This window comes from Hippopotamus amphibius, chromosome 7 (genome assembly GCF_030028045.1).
Source record: "Hippopotamus amphibius kiboko isolate mHipAmp2 chromosome 7, mHipAmp2.hap2, whole genome shotgun sequence".
In the NCBI taxonomy this organism is placed as follows: domain Eukaryota; kingdom Metazoa; phylum Chordata; class Mammalia; order Artiodactyla; family Hippopotamidae; genus Hippopotamus; species Hippopotamus amphibius.
Window position 1 is genome coordinate 5487908 of NC_080192.1, and position 18572 is coordinate 5506479.

The 18572-nt window shown below is 53.9% G+C and overlaps 1 protein-coding gene across 4 annotated transcripts in view; it reads left to right on the forward strand.

The window, feature by feature from the left end:
- The first annotated feature begins 4889 nt into the window (after window positions 1-4889).
- The window catches only part of SULT4A1 (sulfotransferase family 4A member 1), a 30305-nt gene continuing 16622 nt past the window's right edge, over window positions 4890-18572 (forward strand). For all 4 annotated transcript variants that reach the window (XR_009054728.1, XM_057742098.1, XM_057742097.1 and 1 more), the window contains exon 1: window positions 4890-5058. Coding sequence is in view for 3 of the 4 variants with exons in the window: in XM_057742098.1 (XP_057598081.1) it covers window positions 4890-5058 (169 nt within the window). In the remaining variant the exon portion in view is untranslated. The remainder of the gene's footprint in view (window positions 5059-18572) is intronic.

An 18572-nucleotide genomic window follows, 5' to 3' on the forward strand; every position in this document is an offset into this window, starting at 1 on the left:
GTAGAGTCATCAGGATTTTCTATGTTAACAGAGGTTTTTCTTTAGATTTCTATTCTGAAAAAAATTAAACCCAAATAATAGTTACAAGAAGTAGGCAGAATAACACCTCCCGACCCACCAAAAGATGACCATATCATAATCCCCAGAACCTATGAATATGTTATATTACATGTCAAAGGGAATAAAGGTTGCTAATCAGCTGACCTTAAAACAGATTATCCTGGATTATTTATTGGGGAGACCTAATATAATTATAAGGGACCTTAAAAGTGGAAGAGTGAGGTAGAAGAGTCAGTATCAGAGTAATATGATGTGAGAAAGACTAAACAGGGCATTTCTGGCTTTGAAGATGGAGGAAGGGACTGTGGGCCAAGGAATGTGGGCGCCTCTAGCAGCTGGAAAAGGCAAGAAACTGCTTCATCCCTAAAGCCTCCAGAAAGGAATGGAGCTTTTCCACACCTGGATTTTGGCAAAGTGACATATGCATCAGATGTATGACCTACAGAACTGTAAGATAATAAATTTGCGTTGTTTTAAGCCACTGAGTTTGTGGTAATTTGTTACAGCACTAATAGAGAACTCATACAACAATGAACAGATACCATCACCTACCTTCACCAATTGTGGCATTTGCTACATTTTCCTTCTTTCTCAATGTATATGACACATGCACTCACATTAGTGTTATAATTGTGGTTTTTATAGAACCATTTGAAAATAAGTTGCAGACATAATTCTACACCCCCAAATACTTCAGCATGTCCTCCCTTAGAAAAAGAACATTCTTTGGCATAACCACAGTAGTTTTAAAATTCATGAAATTAAAAATTAATACAATATTACCAGCTAACATAGACTCCATATTCATATGTTGCAAATTGTTCCGGGAACATCCTTGTAAGTTATCTTTAGTCTCCTTTTATCTAGAACAGTTCTTCCAACTTTTTTTATTTTTGTCTTTCATGACATTGACATTTTTCAAGAGTACAGGTCAGTTGTTTTATAGACTGTCCCTTGGCTTAGGTTTTGTATTCTGTTCTCATTATTAGATTCAGGATATGAATTTTTGGTGGGAAAACCACATAAGTGATTCTGCGTTCTTCTCAGTACATCACATCAGGAGGCACTGTTGTCAATTTGCCATGCAAACTGGTGATGTTTATTTTGATCATTTGGTTAAAATGGTGTCTGCCAGATTTCTTCACTAGAAAGTTATCCTTTTGCCTTTGTAATTGATAAGTAATATGTGGGTAGATGCACTGAGACTGGAAAAATACATTTTCCCCGACAAATCTGCACCCATTGATGGTTTTAGCTTATCATATGATATACTTATCTGATTAATTACTATGATGGCAGCAAAATGGTGATTTTATAACTCCATCATTCCTGCTATATTTCTTAGTTGTCATTTTACTGGAAAGAAGAGCTTTCTTTTTTTCCCTCATTCATTCATTCATTCATTCATGCTTTTTCTTAGTTTCAGTATGGAATCATATGTTCTTTTTTCCCACTGTTCCTTTTCTAATTCATTTTAACAAATACCCCTTAAAATATTTTCATTTAGCTTAAATATATATATGCACACACAGAGTAAATTGTTATGTAGGTATAACATACACACACAAATCTTGTGTATGCCTCAATAATTTTTTTACATATACATCTATATAGGATATAATTTGCAGGTCCCAGTGAAGATGAAAATGTAGGGCCATTAACATAATGGCATTAAAACATGTCATTAAAATTACTAAAATATAAAACTTTTTGCTTTCTTCCACAATCTCTCAACCTGCATGGTGTTTTTAATTGTCTATTTAATGCCACTCTCTCCAAAACTGGGGTACTCATGGGGTACCTGCAGACCCTCCCAGGAGCCTGGGAGACCCAGCCCATGACTCCCAGAGCAGCCCATTGGCTGTCCATTTCCTCCTGTTAGCTGTCGGGGCTGAGGCATCTTGCCCTGGCTGGGAGCAGAGACCTCAAGCCAGGCATCACCCCTTCTCATTGGCCTGCTGTCCCAAGGCTATCACAATATCCCCACCAGGGAAGTGGATACTTGAATTGATGGTGGGAGAGAGGCTTACCTTTGTTGATTCATCCACCAAATGCACTGGGATGCTGCCAGTCTAGGACAGAGAAGACAGGGATGGCTTCTATCATGCTCTACTCTAAGATGCCATGGCCTGCCAACATCAGACCTGACCCTCTTGGTGTTGGCCCCAAGGCCCCATGGTCACAGAGTTGAGACACTAGAGAACAGAGAAGTGAGCAGTCAAGACCTTGGAAGGCGGCAGGGGGACCACCACTGAACCAAGGCTCCAAGGCTTCGCCACATGCTTCATTGCCCTATCAGACTCCATTTATAAAGCACAAGTTCCAAGATAAAATTATTAAGAATTTTAAGATGCTGACCACAGAGCATTAAACCCCAAGTGCAGGGCCCTTCTGATTCCCCTGGTTGCATGAACATGAAGCAGACCCTGTGTCTGCATCTATATCTATATTCACATTTATATTCATCTATACTTATGCCTATATCATCATGTGGCCATCACTGAGAGCAAGATACAATGCTTCCAATACTCTGCAGGGTACTCTTGTGTCTACTCCCAATCAACACCCTCCGCTGCTCCAAATTAAACACTTTTCTGACCTCTGACCATAGATTAGTTTTGTTTGTCCTTGAATTGTATATGAATGGGATCACACAACATATTGCCTTTTGTGTTTGGCTTCCTTCTTTCACCATTTTCACTGTGAAATTCACCTGTGTAGTTGCATGTACCAGTAATTACTTTTTTTTTTTTTATCGCTGTGTAGTAAGAATTCCACTGTATGAATGTATCACACTTTATCCAGTCTAATGTTGACAGACATTTGAGTTGTTTCCAATCCTTGTCTAACATGTGCAAAGTGCTCCTAATTTGGTCTTTCAAGCTAGTTCCTGTGTTCTTTTGACCTATCCCCATCATTTTAACAGTTTCTTCTTATTTGTTTTTGTCAGAAAAGATATTTTATGCTCATCTTGTACTTTCTTTGCCCAGCCCTGGAATTTACCTTTTCTCCAAGATACCCTGGTTCTTTTTGGTGGGGAAGTATTTAGAAACCAAGATCTGGGCACTAGCTGTGCATGGTATTGCTGGAATACAGTGCCTAAAGGCCTTTTCAGAAAAGAAATAGATATTTTTTAAAATAGTAAATTCATGTCAATACCTTAGATTCCAATCTAAAATGACAGGGTTCTTCCTTGCTCTTCCTCATCTGAAACATCAACTTATTCACTCGCTCAATTCCTCCAGCCTTTGGTACCTGTCTTCATGCCATTACCTCATTGTCCTTAATGATGCCTTGGTACTTGGAATCTTCTCTTTGATTTTTGTGAAGACATTCTCAAGCTTCCTGGATCAGAGTTAATGCTCTCTTTGCTCTCTTCATCCACCTGTATACGTGGCCCCTGCCTGTCAGCCCACGTGTGTGTCCCCCTTGCCAGAGTGCACGTGTCTCAGTCCAGGGGAAGAAGGAGAGGGAGCAAGAAGGTCCTGCCTACCTACTCTGGGTTCTTGCTGGTGTACTTATCTCTGTCCTCTCAACTACAGTATCTAGGGGTAGAGATTATCATTCCTTTCTCACAGCCAGGGACACTGAACTTCAGAGAATTAAACCAGGACATTATCATTCTCATCTCTGTGTTCCCCTAGGCATACAGCAGGTGCTTGATACAGGCATACCTCAGAGGTACTGCAGGAACGGTTCCAGGCCACTGCAATGAGGTGAATATTGCAATAAAGCGAGTCACACGAATTATGTTTACCCTGTACCGTAGTCTATTAAATGTGCAATAGCATTATTTCTAAAAAACAAACAAAAAACCGAATGTACATGACAACTAACAAACACTTTATTGCTAAAAATTGCTAACCATCATCTGACAATGCAGGGTTGTCACAAACTTTCAATTTGTAAAAAACATATCTGCAAAGCACAATAAAATGAGGTATGCCTGTGTCTGTTTCGGGAGGGGATGGATGAGGGGTTGTTCTAAAACCTCTATGGAATCCTGTTGTTCTCAAATTGTAGTCTGCGTAAGAAATACTTTTTAAATGCAGATTTGCGGGGCACTCTCCAAGAGCCTGGGGTATCCTGAAGTCTGGGGTGGGTCCCTGGGAATCTGCAATGAGCCCCCTCTCTGCCCCCAGGATATTGTGAAGCATGCTATTCACAGCTCCTACTGCTAGCTGAAACTATCTCGGTCATTCACAAATGTAAGCTCCAAGAGGGCTAGGCTTTCGCCAGTCTCACCGGTCCGGAACCTCGACCGGTGCCTGGTACAGACCGGATGCTCTCCGAATATTTGTTGAACGAATGAATGACTCTCTAAGGCCCCTTCCAGCTGGAGTATTTCTTGAGCCTGTGTTGAGCGCTTGCTGAGGGACAGAGTCCCTGGGATGGAGCACGCTCGCGTGACGGAGTGATGCGGACGGAGGGCTGGGAGGACGAGGGCGGACCGGGGTCTCGGGCAGCCCTCGGGGCGGCCGGGTGCCGGGGGTGGGGCGGGGCGGGGCGGGGCGGGGCGGGGCGGGCCCGGAGGCCTCACAACGTCACGTCTGCGGGGGGCCGCCGGCGCGCTTCGGGCGGGGCCATGACGTCATACACGCGGAGCTCCGCTTCCACGCCGGCTCGGGCGCCGCGGCGTCGTGACGTCACGGCCACGGAGCGCCTCGGCCAGGGCCGACTGGGGGCGGGGCGCGGGCCGGGCGGCGCCGTGACGTCACGCCTGCGGAGCGCTGCGCGGCGGCTGGGGGCGGGGCGCGGGCGCGGGGTGCGGGCGGGGAGCGGGGTGCGGGGTGCGGACCGGGAGCGGGCGGCGCGGCGGCGGCGGCGGCATGGCGGAGAGCGAGGCCGAGACCCCCAGCACGCCGGGCGAGTTCGAGAGCAAGTACTTCGAGTTCCACGGCGTGCGGCTGCCGCCCTTCTGCCGCGGGAAGATGGAGGAGATCGCTAACTTCCCGGTGCGGCCCAGCGACGTGTGGATCGTCACCTACCCCAAGTCCGGTGAGCCCCGGGCGGACCCCACCCCGCCCCGCCCCGCCCGGCTCTGCGGCGCGCCCGCGTGGACTGGGCACCCGCGCCGGGGGCTTCCCGTCGCGAGCGGAGGGCGGGGGGGAGCGCCCGGACCCCGACAGGGCGGGGGGGGGGGGGGTCGGCCGGCGTCTGGGGAGACCGGCCTTTGGAGGTGGGCCCCGATGTCCGTGGCCAGGTAGCGTCCCGTGCGGATGGAGCCTGTTGGGCAGGAGCTCCCAGGAGGATAGGCCCAGGCCCACCTCCTCTTCCCTGCTATCCCTCCCGTTGTCCGGCTGGCTGTGTGACCTTGGGCAGTCCCTCAGCCTCTCTGTTCCTGGGCCCGGTTCAGCCTTTGATGAGTGCGGAGCCCTGGTGATGATCCTGGAAACGGGATAAAGCGGGCATCAGGGCTGTGTGCGTCCGTCACATCCTGCGTGGGCACCGGGTGGGGGATGGGACTGGCTGTGCCCGGGGCGCGTGCCTGGTGTGTTCCCCTGTTTCAGGGCCGCCTCCGTCACCCTGGTGTCGGGCAGGACCCAGGGCATCCACATTTCCTCCCATTAACTGACGTCTTTTTCATGGCCACCGTGTCACGTAGGGATGATCACCCCTACTTTACAGTGTAGGCACTGAGGCTCAGAGAGGGGAAGTTGCTTGCCCAAGGTCACACAGCTGATGAGTGGCAGAGCGGAGATTTAAAGTGTCCAGGACCTGATGTAAGAGATTATTGTGTAGTGCCTCTTCTGAGGTTTGTAGGGAAAAGAAGCAGCTTTGCTGTTTGAACATTCCTGCGGGTTTCCGTTGCTTCCTCTGTGTTGGAGAGGGAGGGAGACGCCTGAATCTAGACAGTGCAGTGCGTCTGACGCCCGATGTAGAGGGTGGCGGCCTTGAGGTCCTGTTGGAGGAGCAGGGTGGCAGGTCGCTGGAAGAGCTGCGCGCTTGGTTGTCCTAGTTGTGCAGGGTCCCAGACACCCCAGGGGTAGGCCTGGTCCTCCGAGGAAGATTGGAGTAGGGGCTGTCAGTGGAGGTATGGGGGAAAGTCTGAAGGTGCTGCTGGGCTGTCCTTGGGAAGAAAGAAAGGAAGGAGGTTTGGGGGTTCAGAATTGGTCAGATCTTGGAGCCACCGTTACCGCTCCTGCATGTAAGACCCCTCAGCTGGGTGTGGGTGGGTCTGTATTTTGGCCCCTCCTGTTAAGAGGGGTCAGTGAAGACCATATATAGCCTCGTGTCAGTTTAGGGCAGGTGTGCCTCCGTGTGGATTATGAGAAACTTGGTTTGGGGCGCTCCCGAGGATTTTGGAATTGCAGATGAGCAGTGGTGTCTCTGTGTCCCTCCATTTCGTGGCACGGCGATGGAGGCTGGGAAGTAGCTGGCAGGCTCAGGGAAGCCCAGGCTTAGCGCTTACTCGAAAAGCATGCACTTGGGGCTTGTGGGGGATGCTTTAGAGGGGCCCTGCATTGGGGGCCTGCTGGGGGCCTGCGGGGACTTTCCTGGGCACCTTGATGAAGAATGAGGAGTAGGTTTAAGGAAGTTCTCTAGATAAGCAAAACTGACATCTCGTTTGTAACTTGCATCTTTCAAAGACACGCAAAAACATACCCTAGAGTTTTTCACAAGGAGAGTAAACATGTGGCTCTTTCCTTTGGTGACAGAGAACCCAGTGGTGGCCAGAGATCCTTATGTGGGGTCCCCTTGCACAGAGCCCTAGAGAGCCTCCTTTTTATGTATTTATGTACTTACTTATGTATTTATTTATTTTGGAGTTGGATCTTTATTTATTTATTTAATTTTTGGCTGCGTCGGGTCTTAGCTGCGGCAAGCATGCGGGCTCTTCACTGAGGTGCACGGGCTTAGTTGCCCTGTGGCATCTTAATTCCCCAACCAGGGATCGAACCCACATCCCCCTACGTTGGAAGGTGGATTCTTTCCTGCTGGACCACCAGGGAAGCCCTGAGAGCCTCCTTTTTAAAACTTAAAAAATTTTTTTTCCACAGCCCTTATGGCCTTTCCGGGCCCTTATTGTTTCTCTGTCTGCCCCCTGCCTGCTTCTTTACCTGAGGGCTGGGTTACCTGAAGCCTCCCTTGTTAGAACCGTGTGTAAGCCAGCAGCAGGTGACAGTACTAACAACAGCTGACGACCTGCTGGGCTCCGGGCCGTCCCGCTCACAAAGGTCCGCATCTGTCATCACAGCAAACTCCTCTCAGAGCTCTCTGATCAGAGGTGGTCTCGCCTTTCACAAGTCGGGCACGGGGGCTCTGGGAGGTGAAGTGACTTGCCCACACTCGTGTGCATGGCACGAGGCTCGTTTGAGCTGACTGCGAGCCTGGGAGTGAAGGAGAAGCAGAGTCACGGGCTTTGCGTAGACCAGTACTTTCTGTTCCTTTTTTGCTTTCTTCGTGGTTCTCAACCTTGGTCTAGTCCATGCTTCTCATCCATTTCGTGGGGTGGAGACAGGATACGTGAGAAGTTTTCGCAGGAAGGATGACCTGCACTAGTTTGAAACCAGTGCTTCTGAAGGTCCTCCATCCTCCTGACCCCCACGGCCTGTAAAGTTCATTACATGAAATGATCACGAAGGGAACTGAAGAACTGGTCCCAAAAATCTGCTGAAAGGTTTTCTCTCAGCTAGAGGAGGAGGGCCCTGGAAGTCATCTCCAGCAGCAGCTGGTGTAGCAGGAAGAGCAGCTGGGGGGCAGGATCTGGGTTCTCGCAAGTCATTGCCCTCGGGTGATTCCGAGCCCCCGTTTTCCCTGCTGTGAAATCCACATCATAAACTGTACAGTCGCAGAGGCGGCTCCGGCTCTGGGGTCCTTGGAGGGGCTCTTACTTTGAGCACAAGCCTGTCGCAGGTTGTGATGGGACCTGGAATGCCCTAGGAGGGACGAAGCGGCCCCTTGGCGAGTCCTGTGTGCTAGGTGCTCTGCCATGTTAGTCCAGAGGCTCAGAGAAGGCAGGCGCCTGCTCAGAGTCACACAGCGGCTGAGGGACAGTCAGGTCCCCTGGTCCGCAGACAGCCTCGCCCCTGCTCCTCCTTAGGAGGACGAGAGACTCAGGCCCCGAGGAGGAGGGAGGATTCCACCTTCTCTGGTGTGCTTTGGGATGCAAGTCTCAGGACACGTCGGGATTTTAGGGGTTTTGTCACTGCTCTGAGTCCTGCAGGTGGACTTCAGGTGGCCAAGTTCACGTTTCCTTTCCCTTCCTGTCCCTTCCCTCTCCTCTTCTCCACCAGGAGAGGGTCTGTAGGAAGCACTGGTGCTTAGAGATTAGGGGCCTGACTTTGGACTTGAAGGCCTGGGTTTGAATACAGCTGTGCAGCTTATCTGCTGGATGGCCTGGGCAGATGACATCACCCCTCCGAGTTGGGCTTTCCTCTGGGGTAGGAGGGACCACCTCAGCCCCTTGCTGGGCGGCTGTGAGGATGAGTGAGGTGATGGGCGAGGGCTCCTGCCCGTCCCAGATGCACTATAAGCACAGGAAAGGGTCGTGTTATTGATGCCAGCTTTCACTCCCTAAGCGTGCATGGTGCCCAGACCCTTCCTAGGTGCCAGGGGTGCAGAGAAGAGTCCCATCTGGTGCCTGTCCTCAGTGAGCGCTCAGTCTGCTGGGGGCCAGGCACCTACAGGGTGGTTGGTGCTGGGACTGGGGCGAGTAGGCAGGACGAGCAGAAGCCCCTTCCCCTGCCTCGCAGGGGGACCACGGGACCCCTTGGGCTTCTAGTCCCCAAGTCTAAGAGGTCACAGTGAACTTGCAGGTGGCCCCAGGGTCCCTTGTCCAGCCCGCCCCCTCTGGTGGGGAACTGGGGTTCACAGGGCTGGGGACGTCTGGTGGTAAAGGTAGCAGTAAGTGGATCCTGCTTTTTTCCACAACACTCCACTACTTCTAGAACTTTTTTGTGTTTCCGACAGTGGAGCTCAGGTGACAGGTTAGGACTGTGCTGTCTGGTGCAGGAGCCTCTAGCTACAGGTAGGTATTGAAGTGTAATGAATTGAAATGAAATAAAATTAGAGATTCAGTTGCTGAGTAGCACGCGTCACATGTCACCAGCTCAGGAGCCGCAGTGGCTAGTGGCTGCGGTGTTGGGCAGCGGACCTCAGCGGCTTCCACCGTCACGGGGGTCGGCGCAGGGTCCCACCGCGCTCCCAGCAGCAGGAGCCCGTTGCGCCTTCTGAGGGGGATCAGAAGGAGGAGCAGACCCTGCTCATTGCCACTCGTCAGTCGTCAGTCGTTCTACAGCCTCTTTGGTCCCAGGATGTCGAGTGTTAACCCGGCTGTGTCCGGGAGACATCGCGTGTCTGTCCTCGGGGTCCCAAGGTTGCGGAGGCTGGCTCTGGAGTGTGCTCTCTGCTCGGCCAGAGCGCCCTCCTCCTGACTTCCTTCTCCTTTTGGTTCCCGCTCTTCTTGAAGGGCATGCTTGTTCCCTTGTCACTGGCAGGTGGGACGCAGTGAATCACTGCTGTCAGGGGCATCAGGCCCCAGCTCCACCCCCGTCACTGTGTGACGGCAGCTTGCGCGTGAAAGCTGAGAGAGCCGGGCCTGGTGGGTTCATTTACGTCTCAAATAAGACACCGGGGGGCGGGGAGGCCCACAGGCCCCAGGCTGGGTGGTCACTTCCCTTTCTTTGTCTGCACGGGTCACCGTGCCCAGGGGAGGGGGCCTCGGGGAGTGTCATGGATGAGGTGGCCCTGCCCTCAGGTGCTTGCAGTGACACTGGGAAGCCAGGCTGGATGCTGGAAGCTGCCTGAGGCCAGGGTGGTCACTCTCAGGGTCAGGTCGGGGGCCCAGGCAGGAGGGCTCGGAGGAGGAGGGTCACTGGAGGAGGGCATGGAGGGGGTGGCCCGGGACCCGGGCATGAGGGGTGGTGAGACTCCTGGTTACAGCTAATGTCTCCCTGTACCTCGTTTGAGTCTCAGAACAGTCCCGTGTTCTTGTGATTGTTTCCTTTTTTGGATAGAAGCAGGCGCAGTGAGGGGAAAGGGTGGTATCAGCATCTGAGGGTACAGTTTTCACGTGTAGATGGAGGAGAGGAACCAGCCACGGGAAGAGCTGGCAGAGGGACAGTGGGGATGGGAACCGGTGTTTCCCCAGCGTCCGTTCTGTGCCAGGCGCTCCCCAGGTTTTCACATATGGTTACGGCGTTTCATTTTCCCACCGTCTGGGGAGGAGATTGGCCTCAAAATGCAGATCGGGAAGCATCTGCAAGATTTCAGGGTGGGACTCGTCACCCACCCTGAGCTCACGTTAGTGCCAAGATCAGGGTGACTGTCCCTCCCTTCCAGCTGCACAGGGTGATGAGTGCTTCTCAACCCAGCGCTTAGTTACCTGCCTCTCAGGAGAGTGTGCAGGGGCCTGAAGATGTTACCAGAAGGTTTCGTTCGGGATAACTGTCGACTTCCTCTTTCCTTTCCCCTCTCCCTTCCTCTCCTCCTCCCTCTTCCTTCCCTTTAGTCTTACTCCAGTTGTTTGCACATAATCAAGAGGGCTTGGAATTGGAGAAGGAGGTGGCAAGTCCAAGTGCGTGGGTTGGGGGGGAATGTTCTTCTCATCATGTGTGGGGCTTGGGAGAGAAAGCCTCGAGAGGCACCTACAGGGTTCTCGGGAAGGGAGCACGGCCTCTAGGAGGAGCATCTTTCTGACGCCAGTGGAATAGGAAGAGACCCCAAGCCCCACTCTGAGCTCCAGGGTCTCAGCCGGGCCCCTCATTTCTCGTTCCTCCTAGACAGTGACGACTTCTCTGCCCTCTCCGCGTCCCCCGCCTCCCACATGTGCTTTGTAACTTGCTTCTGTGGCTCCTACAGCCGGGAAGCTCTCAGATCTGTCCACCCCTCTCAGGCTCTGCTGTGGTCCTGGGATGCTTCCTGTCTCACCTGGACTCCCTTGGTTCAGGGTTCCCCCGTTGTGTTACTCCCCCACTTGGTTCACCTTTCACTCTGCAGTGAAAGTGACCTCTTAGAAACACAGACCTGACCTTGGGCAGTCTCTCATTAGACCTGACCCCCCATTGCCATTAGGCAATGGTAAACTCCACTCTGAAGCCCATCCTCCTGTGGTCTGATTTCACCTGTTCTGCCCTCTTACTCAGCCATGTAGGACTGTCTGAACACACCAGTCTCTTTCTTCCCTCCAGTCTTGCTTCTTCTGTCTGATGTGCTCTTCCCTCCCCTCCCTTCCTCTCCTTTTCCTTCCCTCTGATTACCTGATGAGGACTTCCCATTTTCAAAACTCCTCTCATGTGTTCAGTGTGGGACTGAACAGCTGCCTGTGCCTCCCTCCTCCTATCCTTCAGCACTTTAGAGGCCACTCCATTGTCTCCCAGCTTGCATTGCTTCTGTTGAAAAGTCAGCTGTGATTCTTTGTTCCTTTTGGAATGGACCTTTCTTCCCCCCTCTGGTTACCTTTAAGATTTTCTCTTTATTTTTGATTTTCAGCACTTGAATATTAACGTGTCTAGGTATATATTTCTTCAGGGAGGGGCATGCTTATTCTGCTTGGGGTTCTCTGAGCTTCTTGGATCTGTGGTTTGATGCCTTTCCTTGTTTTGGATGAATTCTCAGCCATTATCACTACAAATATTTCTTCTGTTCTCTTTTCCCTTCTTTTGAGATCCCAGTTATATATGTGTTAGATTATTTGATACTATCCTATAGCTCTTGGATATTCTATTTTTTCACCCTTTTTTTTCTCCTTGTGTTTCAACTTGGGTAATTTCTGTTGACCAGTCTTCAGGTTAACACATTTTTAAAAAATTAATTAATTAATTAATTTTGTTGGCTGTGTTGGGTCTTTGTTGCTGCACACGGGCTTTCCCTAGTTGCAGCGAGCAGGGGCTACTCTTTGTTGTGGTGTGCAGGCTTCTCATTGAGGTGGCCTCTCTCGTTGTAGAACACGGGCTCTAGGTGCATGGGCTTCAGTAGTTGCGGCACTTGGGCTCAATAGTTGTGGCTCATGGACCCTAGAGCGTAGGCTCAATAGTTGTGGCACACGGGCTTAGTTGCTCCATGGCATGTGATATCTTCCTGGGGCAGGGATTGAACCCGTGTGCCCTGCATTGGCAGGCAGATTCTTACGCACTGCGCCACCTAGGAAGTCCAAGGTTAACACATTTTTGACTGAAGATATATTAAAGCCACAGGTGTTAGTTTCTGCAAAACTCCCCCAGTCAACAGTGTATTAACTGATTCTTCCACTGCATCATGTCTACCGATGAGCCCCCTTAAAGCATCCTGTATTTCTGTTATTGTGTTTTTATTTTCCCTCTAGCATTTTTATTGTATTGATAGCTTTCATCTCTCTGCTGAAATGTTCATCTGTTCATGCTTGTTGTCCACCTTCTCCATGAAATCCTTTAACATTTTAATCAGATTAACTTTAAAGTCTGATTCTGTTGATTGTTTTGTCTCTTGACTGGGATTTTTTTTTTTTTTTTTTCCTTTTCTTAAGGCATAGAACGTTTCGATTGAATGCTGGACACACTGTACCAGCAGTAGAGATTGGAGTCAGTTGTATTTATGCTTGGAAATGGGCCTGGCTTTTCTTGCCAGGCCATTAGTGTAGGTGGTGAGTCAGTCTGGTAGGAGTTGGGCTGTGTTTGGGGTCTGCTGTCACTCTGGTCACTTGAGTGACCACTGTTTTTCATTCCTGTAGCATCACCTTGTGCTTAGCATGGGGGTGGGGGTGCTGCATTTCCAGAGCGTCTTTCCTCAGAATTCCTGCCTTACCCTCAGCTTTTGGTCTGAGCCTTAGAGGGGCTCCTCCCCCCCCCCCCATGCTTGTCTCCTCCCTCAGGGGTGGACTCTGTTACTTGCTGCTCTGTTGCTGGCTGGGAGAGGAGGGTTTTGCAGGGGAGGTCCTCTGTCCCTGGTCGAGCTGCAGCCTTGGGCAGGCTCTGGGTTCCTGGGTCTTGGTGGGGCTTTCTCAGCGATGCCTCTTAGTGGCAGCCAGCTCTGCCTTGATGGTGGGTCTTGTGCAGGAAAGAGTTTCACATCCCTCTTTCAGCATCTGGAGGTCTCAGAACCCAGGAACAGCTTCCGGCCGCATCCCCCACAGGGGCAGAGTTCCTTTCTTTCATCCAGTCTCCAGCCATGTTGGGTCTTCACCAGCCCCCTGGGGGGCAGCAGCTTTTGCTGCCCCTCCCCCAGTGGCTTAATGCATTCTTCTCATAGAGGAGAATGGTCCCGGCAGGGTTTTCTCCTTTTCCTGTAGCCATGATGCTGAGGAATACTGTCTCCACCCTGTCACCCCCCCCTTCTTTCTCACGAGCACCTAGTAGGTCTGCAGAAGAGTCTGTTTGGTGCCGGCTCTCTCCTTGTGTCTGTTGCTCTGCAAGCCCGCAGTCAGCCTTTGCGCTTTGTGGAGATTCCACCTGGATTCTCCTTGCCCATGTGCGTGGTGCCTGGCCTCTCTTCCTCCTGGCCCGTCTCCTGGGATTCCAGCCTCTTGCTGCCCTGCAGCTTTAGCTCTCTGTGGGCCTGAGTCAGGTGGAGGGGGTGGTCTGGCAGCTTCTCCGGCCTTTGCTGGTTACTGTGGAGGCCGTGCTCCTCCCAGCTCTCTGCACCCTGGCTGCAGCGGCGCTGCTTCCTGCTGTCCTGATGGTCAGGTGAGGCGGTGGGCGTGTCTGCAGCTTCTGGGCGGTCAAACAGTCTCTGGACAGAGTGATGCTCTGCTGTTGGCAGGGAGCGGGGACCCAGCTGGGGCATCTGGAGCGCATTAGGGCGGGTGCGCAAGCTGTCCGAAACATGCTTTGCAGACTTCCTGGAGTTTTCTGGAAGCTAAGCAAGTCATTTCCAGGGGGATCGGAGAGCTAGAGAGGCTTGGGCTTCCAGGGGGCTCTTGTGAGACTCAGCTCAGCCCGGGATGAGCCGGGGTCTCCTGGAGCCCCTCTCCCATGAGGGGCAGGCCGTGGTCTGGGTGATGGCAAAGACACTCGAGCCTGCCTTGATCCTTCTCAAGCCTCAAGCAGACGGGGAGCTGAGAGGGAAGCCCGTCTCTGGGGGCTGGGGGGGTCCTGTCATCCTCAGAGCTTCACAGCCAGGGAGGCCCCTTATCAGGTGAGGAACAGAGGCCTGAGGAGAAGCAGGCCCAGGTTCTGGGGGCAGAGCCCAGGTGGGCCGGCCCTGGGGCACCAGCATGTGGGTCCTGGTGTTTGATCTGTGGGGTGGTCCTCCGGGGGGTGCGGTGGGCAGGCCCACTGGGACGGGCTGAGTCTTCCTGGAGTCCAGGCCTCAGGAGGCGGCCAAGCCGGGATTTCAGATTCTCGAAGCCCACGCCCACGTGGTCTTGCTGTTCGTGGTTTTGCCTCCCCCGTGGGAGGCGCAAGGCCTGCATGTGGGGGAATGAGCCTGGGGCCCAGAGACCCAGAAGCAAGACCCAGAAGCAAGGCCTGGCGTGGAGAAGTGAGGTGGGAGGTGGTCTCAGGAGGTGAGGAGAAGAGGAGGCCAGGAGCAGTGCCCTTGGGAGACAGGTGGGCACAGCACGGGGGTCTCCCTGGAGGGGTGGGAGGCTGGGGCTCACCCACTAGCTCCCGCCCCACAGCAGTGGAGGGTGCTTGGGGCCCAGAGAGAGCAGGCGCAGGCACTCCTTGCGTGGGGGGCTGCGCGTCAGCTCCGGGGCGGCCGAGGTGGGTGGGTGGGCGCTGACAGGGTCTGCTGGAGGACAGGTGTTGTAAAGACCCAGGCCCGAATCTGACTTGGGGCAGGGCGCTCCCCTTCCAGGTCTCCGCGTGCTCCTTTCTGGTGGGCGGTGTGCCCTGTCTCGCTGGGCTGTTGGGAGGACTGGACGTGATGATGGGCATGGAAAGCCCTGCTTGGGAGCAATTCGCTGTTCGCCCTTCATTTTCATTTCCTCTCCTTCCTGTCAGCTCCACCTGGAGCATTTCCTGCCTGTGGCTGCAAGAGAGGCCACCTAGACTCAGCACCCTAAGACGGTGGTTGTTACTGTAGCCCAGGGCCTGCTGTCCTGATCTCCACCTGTGCGTCTGCGGGCTGCCTGGGGGCCCTGCTGCAGGCTGGACGTGGCTGGGGCAGTTCTCCTTCGGGTGTCTCCTTCTCGTCCTGGAGCAGGAGGCTAGCCTGGGGATGTCCTTCCCTTGGGGACGCTAGAAGCACAGCAGAGCAGGTTGGAACCCGCAGAGCTCTGTGCCTCTGCCTCCCTGCAGCGGCTGCAGCCAGTCGCCCCCCGCCACCCCGCACCCATGGTCACGGGGACCGTCTTCTGGGAGGGGCTGTGAAGTCACACAGCGGACAGTGTGAATGGGGCAGCGTGGAGAACTGGGGCCCCTACTGTGGTACCTGGAGCCCTCCCTGGCGCGCTGCAGCTCACTGGTCCGTGCTCTGGCCCTTTGGGTCCCAGGTCGAATGCTGCTATTTAAGAGGAGCTTTCCCTGACTTTCCCAGGCTCTCCTGGAGGCGGGGCCTCCCCTCCCGGGGGAGCCGCCTGCTCTGCCTGAGGGGTCGGCAGCCTCTTGGTAGGGGGTTGTATACCGGGTCCTGAGTGTGTTTCCACACCTCTGATCCTAGGCACCCAAGAGCTCAAGAGCTCACCCCAAGGAAGCTGAAGGGCAGAGGCCTGGTGACTTTGTCAGGCCCCCAGGGTCGCTGCAGAGCTGGGCTGGGAATGTGGGCCCCGGATTGTCCGGCCTCTGCAGCAGGGATGCGGCAGGCAGGGCTCTCTAGAGGTCGGCAGCCTCGCCACCTGGCTGTGGGTCCAGCTGTGCCACAGCCACGGACATCGTCCCACAGGAGGGACCGTCACACCCAGTGGCCAAGTCTGTTTTCCCTCCGTGTCCAGCAGGGCCCAGGCCACAGGCAGGCTCACTTCCCAGGGTCCGGCCCTGCCTCCCTCTGTCACACCCTTGCTGCATCCCCAGCTGGGAAGTGGTGGGGTTAAGGCTAGAGCTTCAGCCTGGAAACCAGGACGCGCAGCTTGTGGCCTTGGTGTTGCTGCCCACTTGCTTTGCGCGCTGTGTGTGTTTGTGTGCACGTGTGGTGTGTGTGTGTGTGGTCTGTGGTGTGTGAGGTGTGGTGTGGTGTGTTGAAGCAGTTCCCCTCCGAGTCTGCTTCGTCGTGTGAGCTGCGATGCTAAAAGCCGCTGCCGGGGGGCTGGTGAGCCTCAGATGAGGAAGGGGCCGTGCCAATTCCTGGCACAGCGCCTGGGACACGGAGCACTGTCCTGGCTGTCCCTGGGGGCCTGCAGGGCATCCCGTGCGAGCCAGTGTGGGCCTCTGGTCCATGTGCAGCCTGGGGCGGGAGCCGGGCCGTCCCCGTTGGGCTGCGTGTCCCGAGGGCCAAGTGTGAGGGCTGCCGCGGGAGCTGAGGCCTCTGTGAACGTTCCCAGGACGGGGAGGTGATCAAGGAGAGCGGCTCCCTCTGCTCTTTCCTTTCCGACAGGGAGTGTCGCGGAGGCCTTCTCAGCGTCCTGGGAGAGCACGTCCCACCCTGGGGAGGGGCCTGCAGGAGCCCCGGGCCTGGCTGGTCCGGCGGCTCTGAGGGGCCGCGGCTTCAGGTGCTGAGGTGTTGCTGTTTCTGAGGGAGCCGGGCAGACCCCGCTGTGACACCTTGTCGTCCGGTGCCTGCAGGGTGCCCGTGGGGCAGACTAGCCCCGTGCTCAGTGCTGCCTCCATGTCAGACCTCACCACGTGACGGTCCAGGACTAGGAAGCCCTGAGCCCCCGGGAGGAGGAGAGGCGGTGACTGTGGGTTGTGGAAGCTCAGGTGTGGCGGCTCGGTGTTAACCGACGTAGCAGGTCAGGGCCTAATGCCGGCCGAGGGGAGGGCACGGCGCCTGCACCCTGAGCCTGTGCGCTGCAGGGTCCCAGGCATCGTGCACCTGGCCCCACGGGTGGCAGCCCTGATAGGGGGAGATGGAAAACAGGAGGCTGTGGCAGAGACTTTGGGGGAAGTGGATCCAGAGAAGCTGTGGATTTGGGGGTGTCACGCGCAACTGCAGGCTGGGATATGCTGCTGAATCAGAAACGGGGATTGAGTGAGAACTACACACTTGAAAGGGAGGTTCCCAGCCCCCTCCCCCACTTGGCTCCTGGGATGCCTGTGGTCCCCCAGGGCAGAGAGTGGAGGCATCTTCTCTGAAGAAACTGGCCCCAAAGAAAAGACTTAGAAGTGCTTGCATGTGGACATCTCCCGTCTCAGCTGTGAGGGCACCCAACCTGGGCTGTGTTCACAGCCACGAAGCCCTGCAGTCAGCAAGCCTCGTCCACCCACTGACGGTCGCGTCCAGTGGCTCGTTCTTACCTGTGGGTGGGCTCAGGGTCTTCAGAGCTTAACGTCTCCCACATGAAGGACACAGACCTGCAAAAACAAAACAAAAAGCAGCAAAAGGAGCTCGGGGGAATCGAAGACAATGTACAGAGCAGAAGAAAACCTAAAAAACGAAACACCGCCTGTACTCCTAACTGCGTAACATCGTCAGAGAGTAAAGACAGGTGTGCTTTCACTAAAGAAATCAACTGCACCAGAAAGGAGCAGGCAGAGATCATGAAAGAACTGCTGGGGGTTAAAAATATTGTAGCTGAAATTTTAAAAACTCAGTTGTGAGGTTTGGATGGTCAAGCATAGGCAGCATCCTGGGAAGTAGGACAAAAACTGTTACAAGCTGATGACAAATGGGAGCAGGAAGATAAGGAAGGTGGACGGTCTCAGAGTTCCAGAGAGAGAGAGCAGGGAGAAGGCGAGAGAGAAAGTTTTTGAAACCAGGATTTCCAGAACCCAGCACCGTGAATAGTAAGAGACCCTACTGAAGAGCTTACTGTGAAATCTCAAACCTGAGATAAAGAGAAGATCGCAAAGCTTCCCGAGATAAGAATGGGCTAGGAACTGGGAACCAGGACCTCAGAGTTCTCAGCACAACACCGGCAGGTGGACGGCAGGTGGACGGCAGGATCATTGTGTTCAGGGTTCTGAGGGGGCGTGGTCCCCAGCCTGGAATTCCACACCCAGCCCGACTGCCTATCCCACAGGAGGTGGAAGCACGTACCGTCCCACACAGTTGTCACGCTCGGGAGGCAGCTAGGGGGTGGGCTCTGCCACTGTGTGCGTGAACACCAACGAGGGGCACATGGGTTAAGGACTCGGTCCATCCAGCCCGAGGGAGATCGCAGGAAGGCAGTTGTGGGGCGCTGATGGGCAGGGGCAGGACCCTGAGAGGTAAATGGGATTAGAGTGCACCCCCTGCATTTGGCCGTATGGGGAGGGTTTGCCGCAGAGTTGGGGAAGGAATTAATAGGTACAAGCAAGCAAGCAAAGGAAACAAAATCTTGTGCAAGAAAGCAAGTGCAATCACTACACGGTGTACTTTGAATTAGACTGAAAATTGTGCCTGGACTGTGATGGGGGAGGGAAGCCTGTAGGAGGGAACGTGGCTGGGTCATCATCTCGCTTAGTTAGATCAGTAGCCCATCAAAACATACGGATCTTGAAATAACCTGATGGTAAGAGAAGAATCGGCAGGGGTTTGCTCTGGGCTTGGGCAGGGGGTAGGGAGGGGAATGGAATTTT